The sequence below is a fragment of the Acartia tonsa genome, chromosome 10 (genome assembly GCF_053477335.1).
Source record: "Acartia tonsa isolate MP-2025a chromosome 10, ASM5347733v1, whole genome shotgun sequence".
Taxonomy (NCBI): domain Eukaryota; kingdom Metazoa; phylum Arthropoda; class Copepoda; order Calanoida; family Acartiidae; genus Acartia; species Acartia tonsa.
In genome coordinates, this window is record NC_137269.1 from 23,793,336 (window position 1) to 23,813,215 (window position 19,880).

General features: G+C 31.3%; 1 protein-coding gene across 1 annotated transcript; it reads left to right on the forward strand.

Moving 5' to 3' along the window:
* The first annotated feature begins 1,481 nt into the window (after positions 1–1,481).
* Positions 1,482–19,493, forward strand: LOC145329672 (uncharacterized). Its single transcript, XM_080174024.1, has 21 exons — positions 1,482–2,408; positions 2,803–2,863; positions 3,174–3,241; positions 3,804–3,851; positions 4,695–4,790; positions 8,249–8,350; positions 8,938–9,126; positions 9,511–10,060; positions 10,202–10,332; positions 10,437–10,540; positions 11,352–11,416; positions 11,894–11,973; positions 12,487–12,591; positions 12,971–13,035; positions 13,316–13,369; positions 13,941–14,063; positions 14,361–14,458; positions 14,597–14,671; positions 15,143–15,203; positions 15,462–15,527; positions 19,040–19,493. The coding sequence occupies exons 1-21, from the start codon at positions 2,337–2,339 to the stop codon at positions 19,107–19,109; spliced, it is 2,283 nt and encodes a 760-aa protein (XP_080030150.1). The 5' UTR covers positions 1,482–2,336; the 3' UTR covers positions 19,110–19,493.
* Positions 19,494–19,880: the final 387 nt, after the last annotated feature.

Consider the following 19,880-nt stretch of genomic DNA (forward strand, 5'->3'; position numbering starts at 1 on the left):
TATATTAAACTATTTTTATTATATGAGTTGGAGCATGAGATGACTAGTGAGTGAGAGTAGGAAATTCAATTTGATTTTTTTTTGAAAATTAACCCCTAAAACCAATAAATTTAGTTAAAGTCCTACTTGAAAGAATAAACACTCCATGAAAATTAAATTTAATACTTCACATCACTGAATTAAATGTTGATTAAGAGTCTAGAATTTAAGAAAATAGGATTCTTTAAAAACAATGTTGGTTTAATGATCAAGATGCTTCACCTCAATGCTACAACTTTTTGGAACATTGGGCACAGTTTTTTCAAATTGAAATTGTCATTTAAAACATCTAAAATAACAAATATTTGTCATATTAACAACAAGATCTTTTTCAAACAAACATATTTTAACTCAATGAATAATTTACTTTTATGTTGTGGGAAATCGATGTTTTGAAAAATTAGCTTTAAATCACCAAAATTAATACAAAAATATAAACTAATGTTTGCAAGTTCATAACTTGTTTTTATCCAGCAGAAAATGTTTGAAACTTTAAACATTTCTGGTTTATGATACAAATGTCACATTGATGTGATGATTATTTCCTAATGGAAGTTTTAGGAATACAATATAATTATAAAGATAATAATTTGCTTTTCAATTTAAAGCATATCAAGCCATTCAAGATCCTCTGTTCTTTCTTAATATTTCCAAGCATATCTTACCTTGCACAAACTGAAAGAGATTGTTGTGCAAGTTTACTTTGAGACAGTATTTGATTCTGACCCTCTGATCATAGAAGGATATGTATTTATTGTAAACCATTAGGGCAGCTGAAATTTGTAACAAAATGGATTTTAAAGAGACTATTCTACTTTAATTTCAATTTTAAGAACACTTAGTTAGAATATTTTCAACTAATTTGGTCCCACCAAAAGTTGTCACGCACACAAACCTATTAAACATTAAAAAGGGGGGGGGGGGAGAGGTTAATGCAACCCTCTCGTAATCAATGTATAAATGGCACTTAGAATTCGAATTTCGATCTGAAATTTTGCATGAGTAATCCTTGGAAGGTCTATTTTCCCTAAATCGAACAAAAAGTTGGAAAAGTAACGGCTGGCGGCTCAGCCGTTTAGCCATTTTTGGATATTCTTAAGACATATCATCACGAAACCTATTTCCACATAATGCTCTTTGCTGCTCCAAAACGATTTCTAACGGTTCTAGCCGGTAGTTGCTGGTACTAGAAATCTAAAAATATTTTTCTTGTATTATTTCACATGATTTAAAGCAAAAAAATGTTTCAAAAAGTTGATTCCTACGTAATCTATGACAGATTTGCCCTAAAAATAGCCAAAAAACGGCTAAACGACTGAGCCGTTACTTTTTCAACTTTTTGTTTATTTTAGGGAAAATAGACCTACCAAGGATTACTCATGCAAAATTACAGATCGAAATTTGAATTCTAAGTGCCATCTTTACATTGATTACGAGATGGTTGCATTAAACCCCCCACCCCCTTACTCATTTTAAAATCTAAATAAGCTCAAATAAGAAAAATAAATATACAATATTTTACTGTAATTATTTGCTTTGCTCTTATCATATAATGGTTTTAAAATCTTTTATTGTATTAAAAACATTACAGAATGCTTAAAGTTCATATAAAGTATTAGACTTTATTTTCCATAGGTGTACTTCAAATAAGCTTTAGCATGCTTTGTTGGTACTTATTCTTGCATTAAGTTTCAGTTAGAGTTTTATTAATGCCATTTTATCATTAACATTAATGCTATAATAGACATGTGTCATGTATGTATGTAAAGATTAAAAGGATCTTTTTACCTAGTCTTTTTACAAACATCCTTAGTTGCTAACAGCTCGATACATGGTGTTAATTTAGACATCAAAAATGAGATATTTATTTACATAGATTAAGCTTCGCAATACTAGCTTTTAAGAAGATATTTATTGTAAATGATCTATAATTTAGCTATTTAAGATTTTTTATCAATGTATTAGATACTTTTTATAACAAAATTGATACAGCATGATTTAAGTTGATTTTTAGGCAAATTTTAACAAAAACTGTATTTATAATTTTAATGAGTAATTGTAGCTTAAAGACTGACTAAATGTAACAGCCAATGATACATTTTATATATACAAGGTGTTTTAATAACATATAAATCTAGAATATTTATATTTTTACATCTTTTACTATTGCTTAAGCTTCATCAAGGATATGCTATTAAGAATTTTGTAATTTAATCACTCTGTATATTTAATAAGATAATTCTGTGATAACTAATGTAACAAAGCTGTGATAATATTAAAAATTTCAGACAAAAAAAATGCGCATTATTTTTTGCCTGGCATTGGTGGCTACAGCCGCCAGTGCTCTAGGCCTGGGAGCACCAGAAACGGTAATTTATTCATCTACTTAACTGTTTTTTCTTGCTTTTTTTTGTATCAAAACTTCTCTTTAACTTAGAATTTTTTTCCTATTGAAAATCTTCTCTATAAATCACTTTGTCTGTCCGTCTGTCTATAATGATACAGTGAATACTTGGCTTTATTTTGCTTCTTTTGAATGTTGTCATCCTTTTTAATGATAATTTTTATCTGAATTATTTAAACTAATGTCAGTTGAACTTAAATTTTTTGAGACTAAAGAAAAACATTTGACGAAATACGGAATACAAATCTTCTAATTTCAGCATCGAAGTAATTTTTATTTTTTGATTGCCCTTCAACACAAGGGTACGAGATCTTTAAACCAGCCCCTCCCTCTCTTTATAACATAAAGTTTTCATACAGGTTGAAAATTTGAGCGCCAAGGATCAGGAAATCGTGGAGTTTGCTTTCAGCCAATTGACAGGTTAATATTTTCAGTTGAACAGCTACGCTTAACTAAGGCTTGTCCGTACGTTCATGATCATTGACCATTGCATAGTAATGCAAACGACGACATGGAATTTTGTGATGAATTCTATCAATAATTCTTAAGTTTGGGAGTTAAATTGATTTTTTATCTTTGATTCATCTTTTCTCTATAGCTTAAGAATCTTGGGTGATTTCAACAGTTATGCATTACTGACTTTTCACTATAGCAGGGTTATATTCCCTACTAAAAGCAATGATATACTATATATAGAGTAGTAACTCTACAATTGTTTTCATAATTGTAGGTAGCACTGTCGCTGGAAGCTATGAATGCAGCCTTAACAAAGTCAGGACTGAAAACTTTTCAAAACAGGTAAAGACATCTTTATGTTGATTTAGTTTTATTTAGGTATTTCTTAGTACAAATAATAAATACCTACTAGTTGATATTTGAATTTAATTTAGATGCAAATATATGTAGATTAATGAAATATAGTTCAGTTGGTTTGGGATCAAGTCGGCTATTACGGTGGTCCATAACACAACAATCTAATGAACCTCACAACTAAGCGTAAATATTCTTTAGGGTACCTTCCTAATTCCCTTATTCGGTCTCGAAATTATTTTTAAGATAGGATTTATTATATCTGTAGTTACTTTCTCCTTATACTCAACTTAATCTTAGTAATTTTTTACAAGAACAATATAAAGTAATGTATTAGAAAATCATTACTCTGTACTAAGTTTATACTATTATATAGGACACCCATTATCTATTCTACCTAAGTCATGGTCTGGTTAATAATGTGCTTCTGTTAGCGCCTGTTACTTTATACGCCTAGCATTTTAAATTTAATAAAAAGGTTATGCTAATTGATCTCTCTTTTTATGACTATATTTCATTCCTATACATAAAAACAATATTTTTTTATTAGGTTGTTGCCGGTACTCTGTATAGATTCGACCTTGTACTGCGTCCTGAGGTAAAAAAATTTATTATTTATTATTAAAGGGAGGTTTCCCTCTAGAGTGCCTAGTTGATCACAGAACCCCCCCCCCCCCCAAATTTGTTTATTACTGTAGTTCAAGTTTGGTTAGGTTATAATAGGTGTAGGTCCGGATGGGCTAGGCGAACTCTACCCCCTTATTTTCAATTGACTTCAAAAATAAGGGTGCTTAATAGGCACACTGAGGAAAAGCACCAAAAAGAGGAAATACTGGCTTGAAAATCAGAAACCTCCACTTGAATGGGTAGATTAATTTTTATATTATACCCAATATTATATACTTGCGGCTTCGCCATTATCCTCCAGGGGCTTTGCCCCAAGAGGCAATTAAAAAAAAAACAGATAAAGAAATAAACATAGGTAGGTATTAAAAAAAAAATTAATGGAGGTGCACCCACTAGGTATTTTCAAACATATTTTTTTTAATTGAGGGGGAAACTTTTTGGGTTTTTTGGGGGGTTGAGGGTGTTACAGTCCCCAAGAAAATAGTCTAAAACCACCACAGGACTAGTAGGTATATTCCCTGAAGATTAGAATCCGATCGGTTCAGTGGTTACTGAGATCTTAAGGGACAGACAGACATTGTTCTACTTTTGGTTTATAGATATGTTTAGTGCCAGATTGTAGTGTTCGACCAGCCTTGGACCCAGACCATATTATTTTCTATCTATTAAGTGTAGAGATGTGGAGAAAACGTGCAAGATGTTGGTGTTAGACCGAATTTTCTATATGTAAAGACGACATTTTATTCCACCTATTTAGTGGACACAGAGGACTTTATAGTCACGACAATCCATATATTATCCTCTATCTATTAAGTGTGGAGATGAGGAGAAGTCGTGCCAGATTGTGGTGTTCGACCAGCCTTGGACCAAGACCCGGGAGGTTCAGTGGGACAAAGTCAAGTGCAACAACGTGAGCAAATAAACTAATATATCTATAGATTTGTACTTCGAAAGGGAGGGACTTGTATTCTGAGAAACATTTATTCAAAACTTTACATTTTCATATGGAGCGCGAATAAACATTGTAAACATTGAATTTTGTTAACTACAAAGATTTTCTTAAAAATCCATCTTTACTGGGAATCTCTAAAACTTTCTATACTCCATAAAAAATGTTAGGTAATGTTTCCAATACCTACTATCAAAAAAACTCAATTTTAACAAATCTTTATAAGAGAGGGGTAGGTTTCTGGTAAAATCCGTAAAGGTTATGTGTTATAAGTTAAAAACAGTAGTAGTACGATAAAAATTTATGTTTGTCTATAGTTCTTTTCAATAAGAAATACACATATTTAGTGAATATTATCGTTCTACTACTATTTTTAAGCCTTAAAACGCACACCTTTACGGATTCTACCAGAAACCTACCCCACGGTTGGACCCTCAGATGTCAAAACTTTATTTTAGTGTTTGGCCAAAATGACTTTGCAATTGTATCTGTAAGTACGTCTAATAACACCCTTTGCTATTTTTAAAATCCTAGAAAATTTTTTTTGCAAGAAAATTGCATAAATTCGCAACCTTTTTTAGAACCACTACATAACTCGAGTTTTAAAACTTTTTATATAAAATCCTTTTTACAAAAAATATCAATAATTACTTAAAATTAAACCTGAAAGAAAAAAATCTCATTACACGTGTTAATTTGCATGTTTTAGGTCTTTTTTTGAGGAAAGTATAACTTCCACATTTTTGACAATAATTATATTTTTTTAACATTTCAAAGTAAAATATAATAAAAAACTTAAACGATTTTTCTTGAATTATCAGTTGAAAATTTCATCAAACATGCAATTTAAGTGATGAAAATTTAATAAAATCATTTTTTGAATGTTTAGAATTACCAATTTTCTACATTTAAAACAAAATGTTAACAAAATTTAAAAACATTTTAACATATAACTTCAAAAATCAATAACATTTTATAAAAAGATGTTTCAAAAAATAAATCATTAAAAGGTATTAAAATGCATTTCAAATTACTTGAAATTAAAACGAGAACATCTTTTTACAATGTATTCTGTGTAATAGAGTTTAAATGACATGATTAGTAAATGAAATATTTCCTAAACTCATTAAGCCTTTTTGTGACTATATTAAAAATAATTTATTTTGTTTTATAGTGTTTTTTTATTCAAATATTTGACAAAATTTTCCTTACGTCAATAAAATAAAGTCAGTTTTTTACTGTTTCCAGGTTTTTCTTTATAATTATAACAATTAAATATAATATAAATCTTCATTATCTTTTATTTGAATTATCATACACATTAAAATGTAAAGTATAAGCTAGAATAGCACTTTTTTTAACGAATATTTTAATGACATTATATCAAAATAATTCCTCTTAAATATCACACAACATATGATTGGGAAGTATAGTCATTTCTTGGAGGTATAATATTTACAAAAATACCATTAATTCTGTTTTTATCAGAAGTTAAAAAAATTGAACAATTCTAAAACAATGGTTGGCTGTCTAGATATTGAGTACACTAAGACTACGGCTCTGTTCTATTGAAATAACGTTGCAAAAAGAGGGGTTCTGAAAGTAATCTACCTAATTATTTTTAAAGAACCAACAAGTACTGTCAGTATCTTTTTTCTTGTGATCTAGCAGACAATCAAATCATAACACAATTTTCATGATAAAATATTCAGGTTTCTACTTCACATTTTAAAAAATATACTGATCAATAAAATGTTCAAAATTTTACTTTGTACTAATTAAAAAAATATGTTGTAATTCTTATTTTAAAGTTACATTTTTATCCCTGACAAAATCATAGACGACTTTTAAAGGCATCTTATCTAAACTTTTTGAAGAAAAACTTAAAAACGTTAATTAAGTATTAAATCTATTTTCTTCGATTTTTCTGAAGTTATTATCGCATTCTATGGGTTTTTTATTATCATTTACTTATATCGAAAGTGCCAAACATTGTACCCTAACTTATTCATTTAATAAAAAACCAAGCGTGACCCCTCTCTTTATAACTTGAGTTTATTTGTCCCTCCCTGAGTGTGTTTAGTGTAATAGTAGTACATTTATTTTAATTATATGGACACTGTAAAAAAAAGAAACCTTAAATTTTTTCTTTATTTTATCAATTGTTTTTTTACAGTGTATATTTTTTAATGATTCTATTTTTGTAGACTATTGCTTATTGCACATTTGCTTATTTAATCATATTTATTAAATTAACATATGCACGTAGTTTATATTTTTTCCAGAACAAAAAAGACATTCCTTTTTCAAGTTTTATGTATTCTAGATTTAATTATTGATCTTTGATTTTACCAAAATTTATACAATTAAATAAAAAAAAATTGCATGATTGATATATATTTAAATTTGCATGATATAAGTTTTGTGTTGTCCGTTTTATGATAGATTATGATTTTTGAATAAAATGTTTAGCATGACTTCTTTTTCATTTATTTTGTTGAACCTATGCTTGTATTAATTGTATCTTGAGCTCTTTGGTTATCAGAAGGTAACTATTTTTTTCTTTATTTTATTTTTTAATGCATATAATATTATTTATTACATTACTATAACATCAATTGATTGTATTTACTAACATGTATAAATAGAGGTTTAATAAGGTATTAAATCACACTTTTTTTATCTTTAAGTAGAATAATTAGTTAGAATTTGGTTTACAAATTTATTTTTTTATAAGAATTAATTAAAATAAATTATTTTTTTTTGTATATTATTAGTACAGAATATTGATAAAAACTATAACGATTTTGTATTATTTGTCTAGTTTGAAAAATTATTTGCTTAGTATAAATGAAATATTAGTTAAGATTCAGTAAAAAAGTTTATCCAAAATTTATAAGAAGGTAAAATGGTTTTAGTAGCGAAGATACTCTATAAATCTGTTTGTTTGTCAGACCGCAATGCCATGATTATGGAGGAATTAGAATTTTGTTGAATGTCATAGGAGATAGAAAACTAGACATTCTTGAAAAGGTTATTTAGACCATGCAATTGTCTTATTTTAAACCTATCTGCAGTAATGTGTTTAACTATATAAGATAGTACCTGATTTTTTTCTTGTAAAAAATCTCTGATAAAATAATGAGCATCAGTTATAAAACTCAATTTGTTTGTCTATTTAAATAATTTCTTAACATAAAAATTGTTTTTTAGTGGTGTGAAATGTGTAATGTTACTTTTGGTTTTTATCATCCTTGTCTAAACTTTCGTTGCTTTAGATCTTTAAATTAAATTTTCTGTGCCTAATGAGCCTGTACCAGTAGATTTGTTACCTATTGATGTGAATTTTTACTTCTTCTAGTTTATATCATCCTTTTTTAAATTTGCTTTAAATCTAATAAATATTTTCTGGTTATAAGGAGCCTGTACCAGTAGTTGACAAGGAGGAAGATAAGAAAGAAAGTAAATTCCAACCCTGTGCTGACTATGGAGATTATTATGATGATTCAGAAGAGTCTCAGGTATTTCCAGGGATCTAAAGGGATAAGACAATGGCCAATAAATCGATGTACATTGTACATTCCCAATGATGATACACAAAACTACCCCTTATGTGAATTAAAATTAGTGGTTGTAACGTTTGGACACTAAAATTAATGAACCAACCAATCAAAATTCAATTAGTCTCCAACGTGCGTTGTAAGCAAACGAATAATAAACATTAGGGACTAGTGTAATAAACAGCCCAATGTCCCCTCCATTTCTTGGTATTACCTACAATTTTTCCAAGTAAAACGTATATTTTTTTAGTTGTTACTTAATGTGAAGCTATTAAATAATGGCAATGAATTTTATCTATTGTACAAAGTAGAACAATGGTTGTCTATCTGAAGAAAAATATCTCAATAATTGCTGAAGTTACTAAGCTCTACTTTTAACGAGTTATATCTATTGCCATGCGATTGTTTTAGGCTATTTTCCTATGGGAAATTGTCCCTCTCACAAGTTGTAATTAGGTAAGAATGAAGGTGAAACTTTACATTAAATATTGATAGAAGTTTTACTCTGGTTTAAACCTGATTTTATCAATGGGTTATATGAATTTTAGTCAAATGAAAATTCCTCTGAGAATGTAAAGAAAGCAAGTTCATCTGAGGAGAATTCTACCACATCTGCTTCTAAGGAGGAGTCTACTGAAAATTCTTCTGAAGAAAAGCCTAAGAAGAATCTGCCAAGAGTTCAACTGCAAAAGTCAAGAACTGAAGATATTATCTCAAATGTATTAAAAAGATTTAAGGTTAGAATATTTTGTAAAGTCTCACTACATAAAGATTCCAGTATCTTTTCTGTTCAGTGACAATAACTATTAACTACATACATAGGGTATTTTATATTTTTCACAAAAATTTGAATCTTTTAATTGTGTCTTTTGCTAGGTATATAAAAACTAAATATTATAGGTATGTTAATAATCCTTTTTTTAATCTTTAAAAAATTTTAAACTATTTATAACACATTTTTGTTTGCTAATCAAAAACTGATAAAAATGTTATCTTTTAATATTCTCCTAAAACATTTGAGTTGTTATTACTTTAAGTGCTCTAACTTTTTAAATGCCTTAGGAACTTTTCCATGTTATTATTTTTATTTTTTCAAATCATTGATTTTTGTTTTGTTTTAGTTGTTGTACAAGAATGCCAAACAAATTGAAGAAAAGGTAGAATTTAGTCTTCTTGGCAATGAACAGCATCTGCCTCACTACAAGAAGGGATACCAGATTATTGGTGGTGACAACCATGATTCTGTTCCTCATGGCAGACCTATTCTTGGTGGAGATGATCACGATAAAGTTACACATGAAAATAATCTGATTGGCAAGGATGATCATGATTCTGTTACTCATGGCAGACCTCTTTTTGGCGGAGATGATCATGATAAAGTTGCACATGAAAATAATCTGATTGGCAAGGATGATCATGATTCAGTCACTCAAGGCAGACCTATTCTTGGCGGAGATGATCATGATAAAGTTGCACATGAAAATAATCTGATTGGCAAGGATGATCATGATTCAGTCACTCATGGCAGACCTATTCTTGGTGGAGATGATCATGATAAAGTTGCACATGAAAACAATCTGATTGGAAAAGATGATCATGATTCTGTTTCTCACGGCAAAAAGCTGCTCGGTGGTGATGATCATGACTTTATTTTCCACAATATTTTTTCAGGTATAAACTCGTATTCATCTTGAAGTTAAGATTTTTTTTATTACCTAGGTATATATTAATAACATAAATTATAATCACTAGTAACTAAAATACTGAATTTTAGTTAGGTACGGAAATAAATAGTAAATATAAAATGTTAAGGTGGTGCTAAGAATGGTCATGCGATTGTTGGAGGTGGGAAGCCCCATGGCCCAAGGTTTGATGCTACCAAGGATAGTGCTTCTGTTGATGCCAATGATGAGTTTATGCTCAGAAAACTGCCCCCTATGGAAGTAAGTATCAATGTTGTCTTTAATTATTAAAAAATACCTATTGAAACTCTGAACTTAAAAATTTACAACTAAAGAAAAATATGAACATTTTATTCAAAATTTAGGAAAGCTTGAGGAAGCTGAAAGACATGCAAAGTGAAAGAAGCTTCAGATCCTTCATGACACTGCATGGAAAGAAATACAAAAACAAAGTAGAACAACAGAAAAGGTACCTAGGACACTAATGATCAGGGTTTATATAGAATACTAGAGTTGGCTCGATATAATTATCTCCCTATTGGCTAGTTTTCTATATGCATATCTATTTTTCTCAATAAATCTATTTTCCTCACTCGGCATTACTATCTAAAAGAAAGTAAATATTTAATAATTTAAATGATTTTAAAAAGATTTTTTTAAATTATATTTTTTCTTTACATTACCATCACCAAAGGGTTAATGATGATGATTACAATTTTAGTTTAATATTTGAACACACAAAATGTCGCCACAATCGAATTCTTTTAAAACATAGTTTTCTTAAATTTATCATATTATAAATTTAAATTTTCTTTTTTATGATTAGAAATTAAATACATCAATATAAGGTAAATAGCAACATGAAATGAAAAAAATGAATTTATTTTTAATAAAGTAAAATAATGGGTCTTATCGTTCTGGGCAATGAGAGTTTATTATGGATTATTGGAGCACTATGAGTTTTAATCAAATATTCCTTGGAAAACTTGAGCTCGTTTATAGACATTTATTTCCTATATAGATCTGACATGGATCTTGAAGCAATTAAGCAGGCCGTTTTGTACATGTTAAAAATTGGAAGATTTCATTAAATAAAAGTAATCGCAAATATACTTAGTAAATGACAATGGAGGTAAAGTTGATGTTTACCCCCCAATTAGGATGAACAAAATGTGGAAATGTTTGGGCACTACTTACTAGTTTGCATAATGATTCTTATTTCGACGTAATGGAAAGTAAACATAACCAATAAAATTTTATTGATTAACTTAAATATTTAGATTCACAATCTTCAAGGAGAACATGAAGAAGGTTCAGTTCCTCCAGGAGACTGAACTTGGAACAGGTAACATAATTATATTTCCAGTATGACTTTCATACCAAATAATATCCTCTGGATTAAAACCGGTCCTCAGCCATAATAAAAAAAATATTGTACAGCATCGTATTACAGACAATTTTCCACGGATGTTTAAAAAAAAATTCATAAAATTGATAAATGTTTTGTTACCTCGGGGCTAACAAACCTGGTTTGCTCTTACAATTTTACATTTTAATATCTGCGGAAGGCTGTCTATAATACGATGAGATAAGCAAAATTAACTTTTTATCATTTTCCGGTGAACAAAATGTAAAATGAGATAATGAAATTTTTTGATTAAAACAACTTTTCTAATTTGGTTGTACTCCGAATCAAGTATATTGGGATTAAAAAGTGCAGAAGAAAACCTGTTTATAAATAGATTCTCTTTCAAAGATACTTATTCAAAAAGCACAAATCAAAAGTAGCAAACTTTTTGTAAACAAAATTTGAATTGTTTAGGTGTTTATGGAGCTACTCATTTGGCTGATCTTACTGAACATGAGTTCAAGACTAACTATCTTGGCATGAACTTGAAGAAGGTAAGTTTTAGAAGCAAAGCTACTCTTTAGCTAGGGAATGTCAGTACTTTATACTCTAAATTCTTAAATGTCACTTGAAAAGCCTAAAAAGTAAACACTCCAACAAATATTTTATATACTTAAAACTTAAAAGTACTTTTAAAAAAAATAATTAAAACATTCCATACATTGATTACCCAACAATTGAATAAGACTTTAAAATTATTATTTTCATCTTTTTTTTTATTTGATACTAGCGGCGGCGAATCTAGCATCTAGGGGCTCCATATTTGATGGGATATAGAAGTGCAGAAATATTGCCTAAGACCATACCCATACTTTTTTTTATAAAAATAAATAGCCTTAAACCTGGTTGCCTTTAAGAAGCTTCACTGTAAAGGAGGACCATACCGGTCCATCGGTTTGGCAGATCCTTTGCTACAGACAAAGAAATGCTTACTACTTTATAGAATAGGATAAATTGTGTCTAGTCTGTAGCTACCATGCCTTTTTTAAATCAATTAATTTTTGCAGGATGACCCTGACATTCATTGGCCTGCTGCTGACATCCCCGATGTTGATATTCCAACTGCTTTTGACTGGAGGGATCATAATGCTGTCACGCCTGTCAAAAATCAGGTAAATATTGAAAAATTGGCAGGTAGACTGGTGGACAGTAGAGGACTTTTTATCCGATTTTTTTTAAAATTTAAGTACAGGTGCAGTTGCATTTATTATGCCCTAAGAAAAACACTTTGAATAAAGTTTAAAATATTTCATCCTAGCCTGAGATATGACTGAAAAACTACCATTTTTAGGTTTTTTTTGAGAATTGGCAAATTTTTTGAGATAATAATTGCATCTGCACTAACTGAATTTCAAAAAAAGTCGGATAAAAAAATCTCCTTCTGGACAAACAAACTCTTAGGTGAATAGTCAATGACAATTTTTTATACAAGAATTTGACCAAATGAAGCTACATCTAGTTGTTTTAAATTAAATTATTTTATTCATGCAGGGTATGTGTGGATCCTGCTGGGCTTTCTCTGTATCCGGAAATGTTGAAGGACAATATGCTATCAAGTAAGAATTTTTTATACCCGAATTTTTCAATACCTGACCCTGCTATCAGTCACCTTTTACTCTGTTGCTTTCCGGGGTCATACTGATAATAAAGTATCCAAAGTTTTTTCTTTGCTAAACAGGATACAATGCTTGAATTGATAATTATTTTTGATTTTTAAGAATGTGTCTTGCATTGTTTAAATTGGTACAAATAAATGATTAACCAAAGAAAACAATTTTGATTTAAAACTTTAGAATTTTTATTTTAAAAAAATTCAAACAAATTATATTTCCTCAGGAATAAGAAGCTTGTTAGTCTGAGTGAACAAGAATTGGTTGATTGTGATAAGAGGTAAATATTTTAATTCTATTATGCATAGTATGAACAACTTTGTGAGTATGATTATTAGGCCTTTTCTATTAAAGACCTCGAAAACGGAAGTCTCCAAAAGAACGTTTCTGTTTATCAGCTATTTTTTATTTTTATAGCTTTAGACTGCTAGAAACTGAAATATAGTTACTTGGATGTTGCACCAGATTTCCATGTACTCTAATAAAGTGATACTTCCAGCAGGTGGCTAAACTAACGGTACCCCACATCCACCCTCTTTACCCCATCCCTCCCCACCTACTGGAGGAACGAACTGGCAACTAATAAACAGAGAGAGTGAGGGGACAATTGGCCTAAAAGTTTTATAATAACGTTTTCTTATTCGTTGGTTTTACAACTTTGGGTTCCTTTACTGAATTTTTATCAGTTGGTTCATTAAGTTGAGTGTTAAAACTTTTCAACTAATAGTTTAATCTACAAAAGGATAATTTTGTGTATCATCTAGAATATAAATAATTTTAGCTGTTTACTATCTAAATTTATGACAATTATCTTTATTTTTTGTACAATGTTGTCCTTGTTAACTTACCAGGGATGATGGTTGCAACGGAGGTCTGCCTGAGAATGCCTACAAGACTCTGCTTGAGATCGGAGGTCTTGAATCCGAGGCTGACTACGGTTATGATGGAGAGGATGAAAAGTGCCAATTTAACAGGTTAATTCAGATTTTTACTACAAGATGGCGTTATTGTTACCGTAAATCCTTATATAAAAGTAACAGAATCTGTGGGTGTGTCTTTCTGTTTGTACCGAGGAATCTCGATAACCGCTGAACCTATATGGATCTCCTTTACAGTGTAGTTTCTTATAGATCCTGGGAAGGTTTATAACTATTTTGGAAGAGAATATCACCAACCTCGCAATAAAAATCGCCCATAAAAAATGCCCTATCCAAAAAAATGAAGAAAGAAAGTTAGAACGTTCATCACTATTTGTTTTTTTGTTTGTTAAGAACCAAGGTTGTAGCCCGTGTTTCTGGTGGCCTGGAAATCTCTCAGAATGAAACTCAGATGGCTCAGTGGCTCTTCAAGAATGGACCCATCTCTGTTGGTAAGTTGCTTTGACTTTTATTATTTAAACTTTTTATGACTAATAAAGCAGCTTAATATTCTATTTAAAAAAAAAATATAAAATAAGAACACAATACCTACCGGCTACCCTACCTAATTTTATTAATGATTTTTTCAGGTTTGAATGCTAATGCCATGCAGTTCTACATGGGAGGAGTCAGCCACCCATGGAAGTTCCTTTGCAACCCAGATGGTAAGTTTCAACATGTTTTAAGCTTTTCCCAAAATTATTCAGTGCAGTTTAGGCTACTGCCTTTCTTAATTAATCCAAAGCCACTTGTCCAGTAACGACTGAACACTACAGCCAATATATTTCATAAACCGCAGCTGAAATGAACGTTCCCGTCATTGTTGTGACACTTCCATTTCCCAGGTTTTTTTTAGAACAATTAAGAACAGTTTTAAGTTTATATAAGTTTTAAGTATGTATTAAGTTTTCTAATGCTTGTTCGTCATTTTAATGGCCAAATGGACCTCTAAAACAAATGTCTCCAAAAATCCTTTAAGTGTATAGTCTCCGGTTTGTTGAACTTGTTAGTTTACAGCTGCAACCGATCCGCCACTTATTAACAATCCACTGCAATAAAGTAATTTTTTTACAAACCGCAGAAAAAGTTTGGCATGAATTTGCAATTGCATATAACCTAAATTGCTTTTTTTTAAGGTATTGATCATGGAGTTCTGATTGTTGGATTTGGTGTTCATGAGTACCCTCTCTTTCACAAGTTAGTCACTTTGATATTTTTAAATTTATTTCTTGATAACTAGCGTCTACGCCCTATGAACTTCTAGGGGCACTAAAGGTGAGGGGGTTAAATTAAAAAGTAAACGTTTTTTTTTAAAAATGATAAAAAATTTCAAAACACGCAATTGGTGTTTCTAATCTTTTTCAATAACCTAGCGATTTCCCTCAACTCTTAACAGTTAGTATATATTGATGGCTGTTGTAATATTATAGTAAATTTGATTGATTGATTGTTAAGGACAATGCCCTTCTGGATTATTAAGAACTCCTGGGGACCAACCTGGGGAGAACAGGGCTACTACAGGTAAAATATTAAATAAAGGGGGGGGTGCGTAATGACATCTATTCTTAAACCGTGAGCAAAATGGTCTAAATATTGAGCTAGACCCTTCAAAATTGGTATATAAGCCTAGTCCTATAGGTATTACATCTAAATGGCAAACAAATCCAAAAATTTTTATTTTTAGGTTAGGTTAGGTCAGAAAAACCCTGCGGAAATGGGGTTTTTAGGCTTTTTTTTTGGTCTATTTTGATGTGGAAACTTACCTTAAATTGTTTTTTCTTAGGGTTTTAACTTAAATACACTGTATCTATTCATATAGACATTATTTAAGATAATTCAGCAAGTCGGGGACCGACCCAAAGGGGCTAGGTGGGTGGCCCGCAGGGGTTAAGTGCTTTATTCCAAATATATATGTTGTGATACATCAAATTATAGGTTTTTTAGGTCAAGGAACTCAAATTCAGAGCTAAAATAAGCATTAGACTAATCTGAAGCTAGCCCCAGCGGGCTAGGTTGGTGGCCCGCAGGGGTTAAGTGCATTTTTTCCAATATATATCTTGTTATATATCAAAATATAGGTTTTTTAGGTCAAGAAACTCAAATTCTGAGCGAAAATTAGCATTAGACTAACCTGAAGCTAACCCCCCCCCCCCCCCGGGCTAGGTTGGTTTTCTGCAGGGCTTAAGAGTATTTACCTAACCTAACCTAGAAACTTACTTATATTTTTACAGGTTTTTTTCTTGAATAAAATGTGTCTATTAATGAGGACTTTATTTAAGATGATCCAGCAAGTCGGGGACCGACCCCAGCGGGCTAGGTGGGTGGCCCGCAGGGGTTAAGTGCATTTTTTCCAATATATATCTTGTTATATATCAAAATATAGGTTTTTTAAGTCAAGAAACTCAAATTCTGGGCGAAAATTAGCATTAGACTAACCTGAAGCTAACCCCCCCTGGGCTAGGTTGTTTTTCTGCAGGGCATAAGAGTATTTACCTCACCTAACCAAGAAACTTACTTATATTTTTTTCAGGTTTTTTTCTTGAATAAACTGTTTCTATTAATGAGGACTTTATTTAAGATGATCCAGAAAGTTGGGGACCGACCCCAGCGGGCTAGGTGGGTGGCCCGCAGGGGTTAAGTGCATTTTTTCCAATATATATCTTGTTATATATCAAAATATAGGTTTTTTAAGGTCAAGAAACTCAAATTCAGAGCTAAAATTGGCATAAGACTTACCTGAAGCTAACCCCCGCGGTCTAGGTAGATTTTCCGTTGGGCTTAAGTGCATTTTACCTAACCTAACCTAGAAACTTACTTATTCTTTTTGTTTTTTTCCTTGAATAAAATGTGTCTATTAATGAGGACATTATTTTAGATAATCCAGCAAGTTGGGGACCGACCCCAGCGGACTAGGTGGGTGGCCCACAGTGGTGTAGTGCATTTTTTCTATAGTATGTGTTGTCATACATTAAATTATAGGTTTTTTGGTCAAGAAACTCAAATTCAGAGCTATTTTAAGCATTAGACTGACCTAAGGCTAACCACCGCAGATTAGGTGGTAGTTTGATGCAGTACATACTTTTGAAAAATTTTAATTAACCCCCTGCGGGCCTTTCTTCTAGCCTTCTTTGTTCAGCCTCCTGTATGAAGAATCTTTTAAATGATGGCTTTAGGACTGAACACTGTGTATCTAAGTAAAATCTAGCCCGTCTGGGTCAGTCCCCGAATTGCTGGATCATCTTAAATAATGTGCTCATAAATATACACAGTTTATTTCAGAAAAAAACCCTTAAAAAACAAGTAAGGTTAGGTTAGGTAAAATACACTTAAGACTTGCAGGCAACCCACCTAGCCCGCTGGGGCTAGCTTCAGATTAGTCTGATGCTTTTATTAGCTGTAAATTTGAGTTTCTTGACCTACAAAACCTATAATTTCATGTATGACAACACACACTTTAAAAAAAATGCATTTAACCCCTGGGGGACACACACCTAACCCCCCGCTGGGGTTGGTCTTCGACTCGTTGGATCATCTGAAAAAGATTCTCATGAATGGACAATTTATTTGAGAAAAAAACCTATAAAAAAAATATTAAATGTAAGTTTCTAGGTTAGGTTAGGTAAAATGCAATTAAGCCCTGTGGACAACCCACCTAGCCCGCTGGGGTTACCTTCAGATTAGTCTAATGCTTATTTTAGCTCTGAATTTGAGTTCCTTGACCTAAAAAACATATCATTTGAAGTATCATAACATATATATTGGGGAAAATGCACTTAACCCCTACGGGCCACCCACCTAGCCCCCTGGGGTCGGTCTTCGACTTGCTGGATCATCTGAAATAAGGTCCTCATGAATGGACAGTATATTTGAGAAAAAAAAACCTAAAAAAAAATGTTAAATGTAAGTTTCTAGGTTAGGTTAGGTAAAATGCACTTAAGCCCTGTGGGCAACCCACCTAGCCCGCTGGGGTTAGCTCCAGATTAGTCTAATGCTTATTTTAGGTCTGAATTTGAGTTCCTTGACCCAAAAAACATATCATTTGAAGTATCACAACATATATATTGGGGAAAATGCACTTAACCCCTACGGGCCACCCACCTAGCCCCTTGGGATCGGTCTTTGACTTGCTGGATCATCTGAAATAAGGTCTTCATGAATGGATAGTATATTTGAGAAAAAAAAACCTAAAAAAAAAATATTAAATGTAAGTTTCTAGGTTAGGTTAGGTAAAATGCACTTAAGCCCTGTGGGCAACCCACCTAGCCCGCTGGGGTTAGCTTCAGATTAGTCTAATGCTTATTTTAGCTCTGAATTTGAGTTCCTTGACCTAAAAAACATAAAATTTTAAGTATCACAACATATGTATTGGGGAAAATGCACTTAACCCCTACGGGCCACCCACCTAGCCCCCTCGGGTCGGTCCTAGACTTGCTGAATCATCTTAAATAATGTCCTTATGAATAGACACAGTGTATTTAAGTTAAAACCCTAAGAAAAAAACAATTTAAGGTAAGTTTCCACATCAAAATAGACTAAAAAAGCCTAAAAACCCCATTTCCGCAGGGTTTTTCTTACCTAACCTAACCTAAAAATAAAAAATTTTGGATTTTTTTGCCATTTAGATGTAATACCTATAGGACTAGGCTTATATACCAATTTTGAAGGGTCTAGCTCAATATTTAGACCATTTTGCTCACGGTTTAAGAATATATGTCATTACGCACCCCCCCCCCCCCCCTTTTATGCTGGTTGCTTCTTGTATAGGGTATCTTTATAGAAAAAAAATCAGTAGTCTACCTTTGATAGCAACCGAGAAAATCTCAATTTTCCCATAGATACACTGACTGACGGGCAAAGTGAATTATAAAGTTGATTCGATTCTAAAAACTTACATGGCGACTAGTTAGGGTTATTTCGCCGTTGCATTAAATTCTAAGAATCCATAAGATCAAATGAATTTTAGTTCATATAAAAAAAATTCCTTGTTCTTACCAACCTTAGATTGTATGTCATTTCTAACATTTTTTATACAGGCTGTACAGAGGCGATGGAACTTGTGGCATTAACATGATGACCTCATCAGCTGTTCTTGCTGATGATTAAACAAAAGGGCGCCAAAGTGTTTCACAAAGCAGCTGATTGACAACAAATCAGCTGATTGACAACAAAACAGCTGATGGCATTATAAATTCTTAATAATTTGTGTTGGGATTTCTATTGCTGTCAAAACAAAATAAAAAGATCTTAATTCTCAAAATTTTCCTCTCATATTTATCTCAATGTTCTATATTATTTGCTTCGATTTGTATTTTTTGATCATTGCAAAAATAAAATGTGTTTAGTATTATATTGATTGTGATTGTATTTGTGTATTTAATCTCAAAAAAAGATCTTGAAAAAAATTTATCAAAATATTTATTTGTAATTTATTGGCATTATTGTTCAATTTAGATCGATTTTTAAAAATAAAATTTCTCTTTTGTGTAATATTTAAACTCATATTTATCAACTTTAACTCATATTTAATCCTTAATATTTCAATCTAAATTTACATTAATATTTCAGAAAAAAAATGACAGAAGGAATGCTTTAAACTTATCCGTAGGTCATTATGGGGGTAAACTTTAAGTAATTGAAAAAGGGAATTTTCCAGAGATCTAAAGGGATAAGACAATGGCCGATAAATTGATTTTCATCCAAAAAATTACCCCTTCTGTGGATTACATTGAAAAAGGGAATTTTTCAGAGATCTAAAGGGATAAGACAATGGCCGATAAATTGATTTTCATACAAAAAATTACCCCTTCTGTGGATTACATTTTTTGGTTGAAAAGTTTGGACACTCAATTTAATAAACAAACCAATCAAATTAAT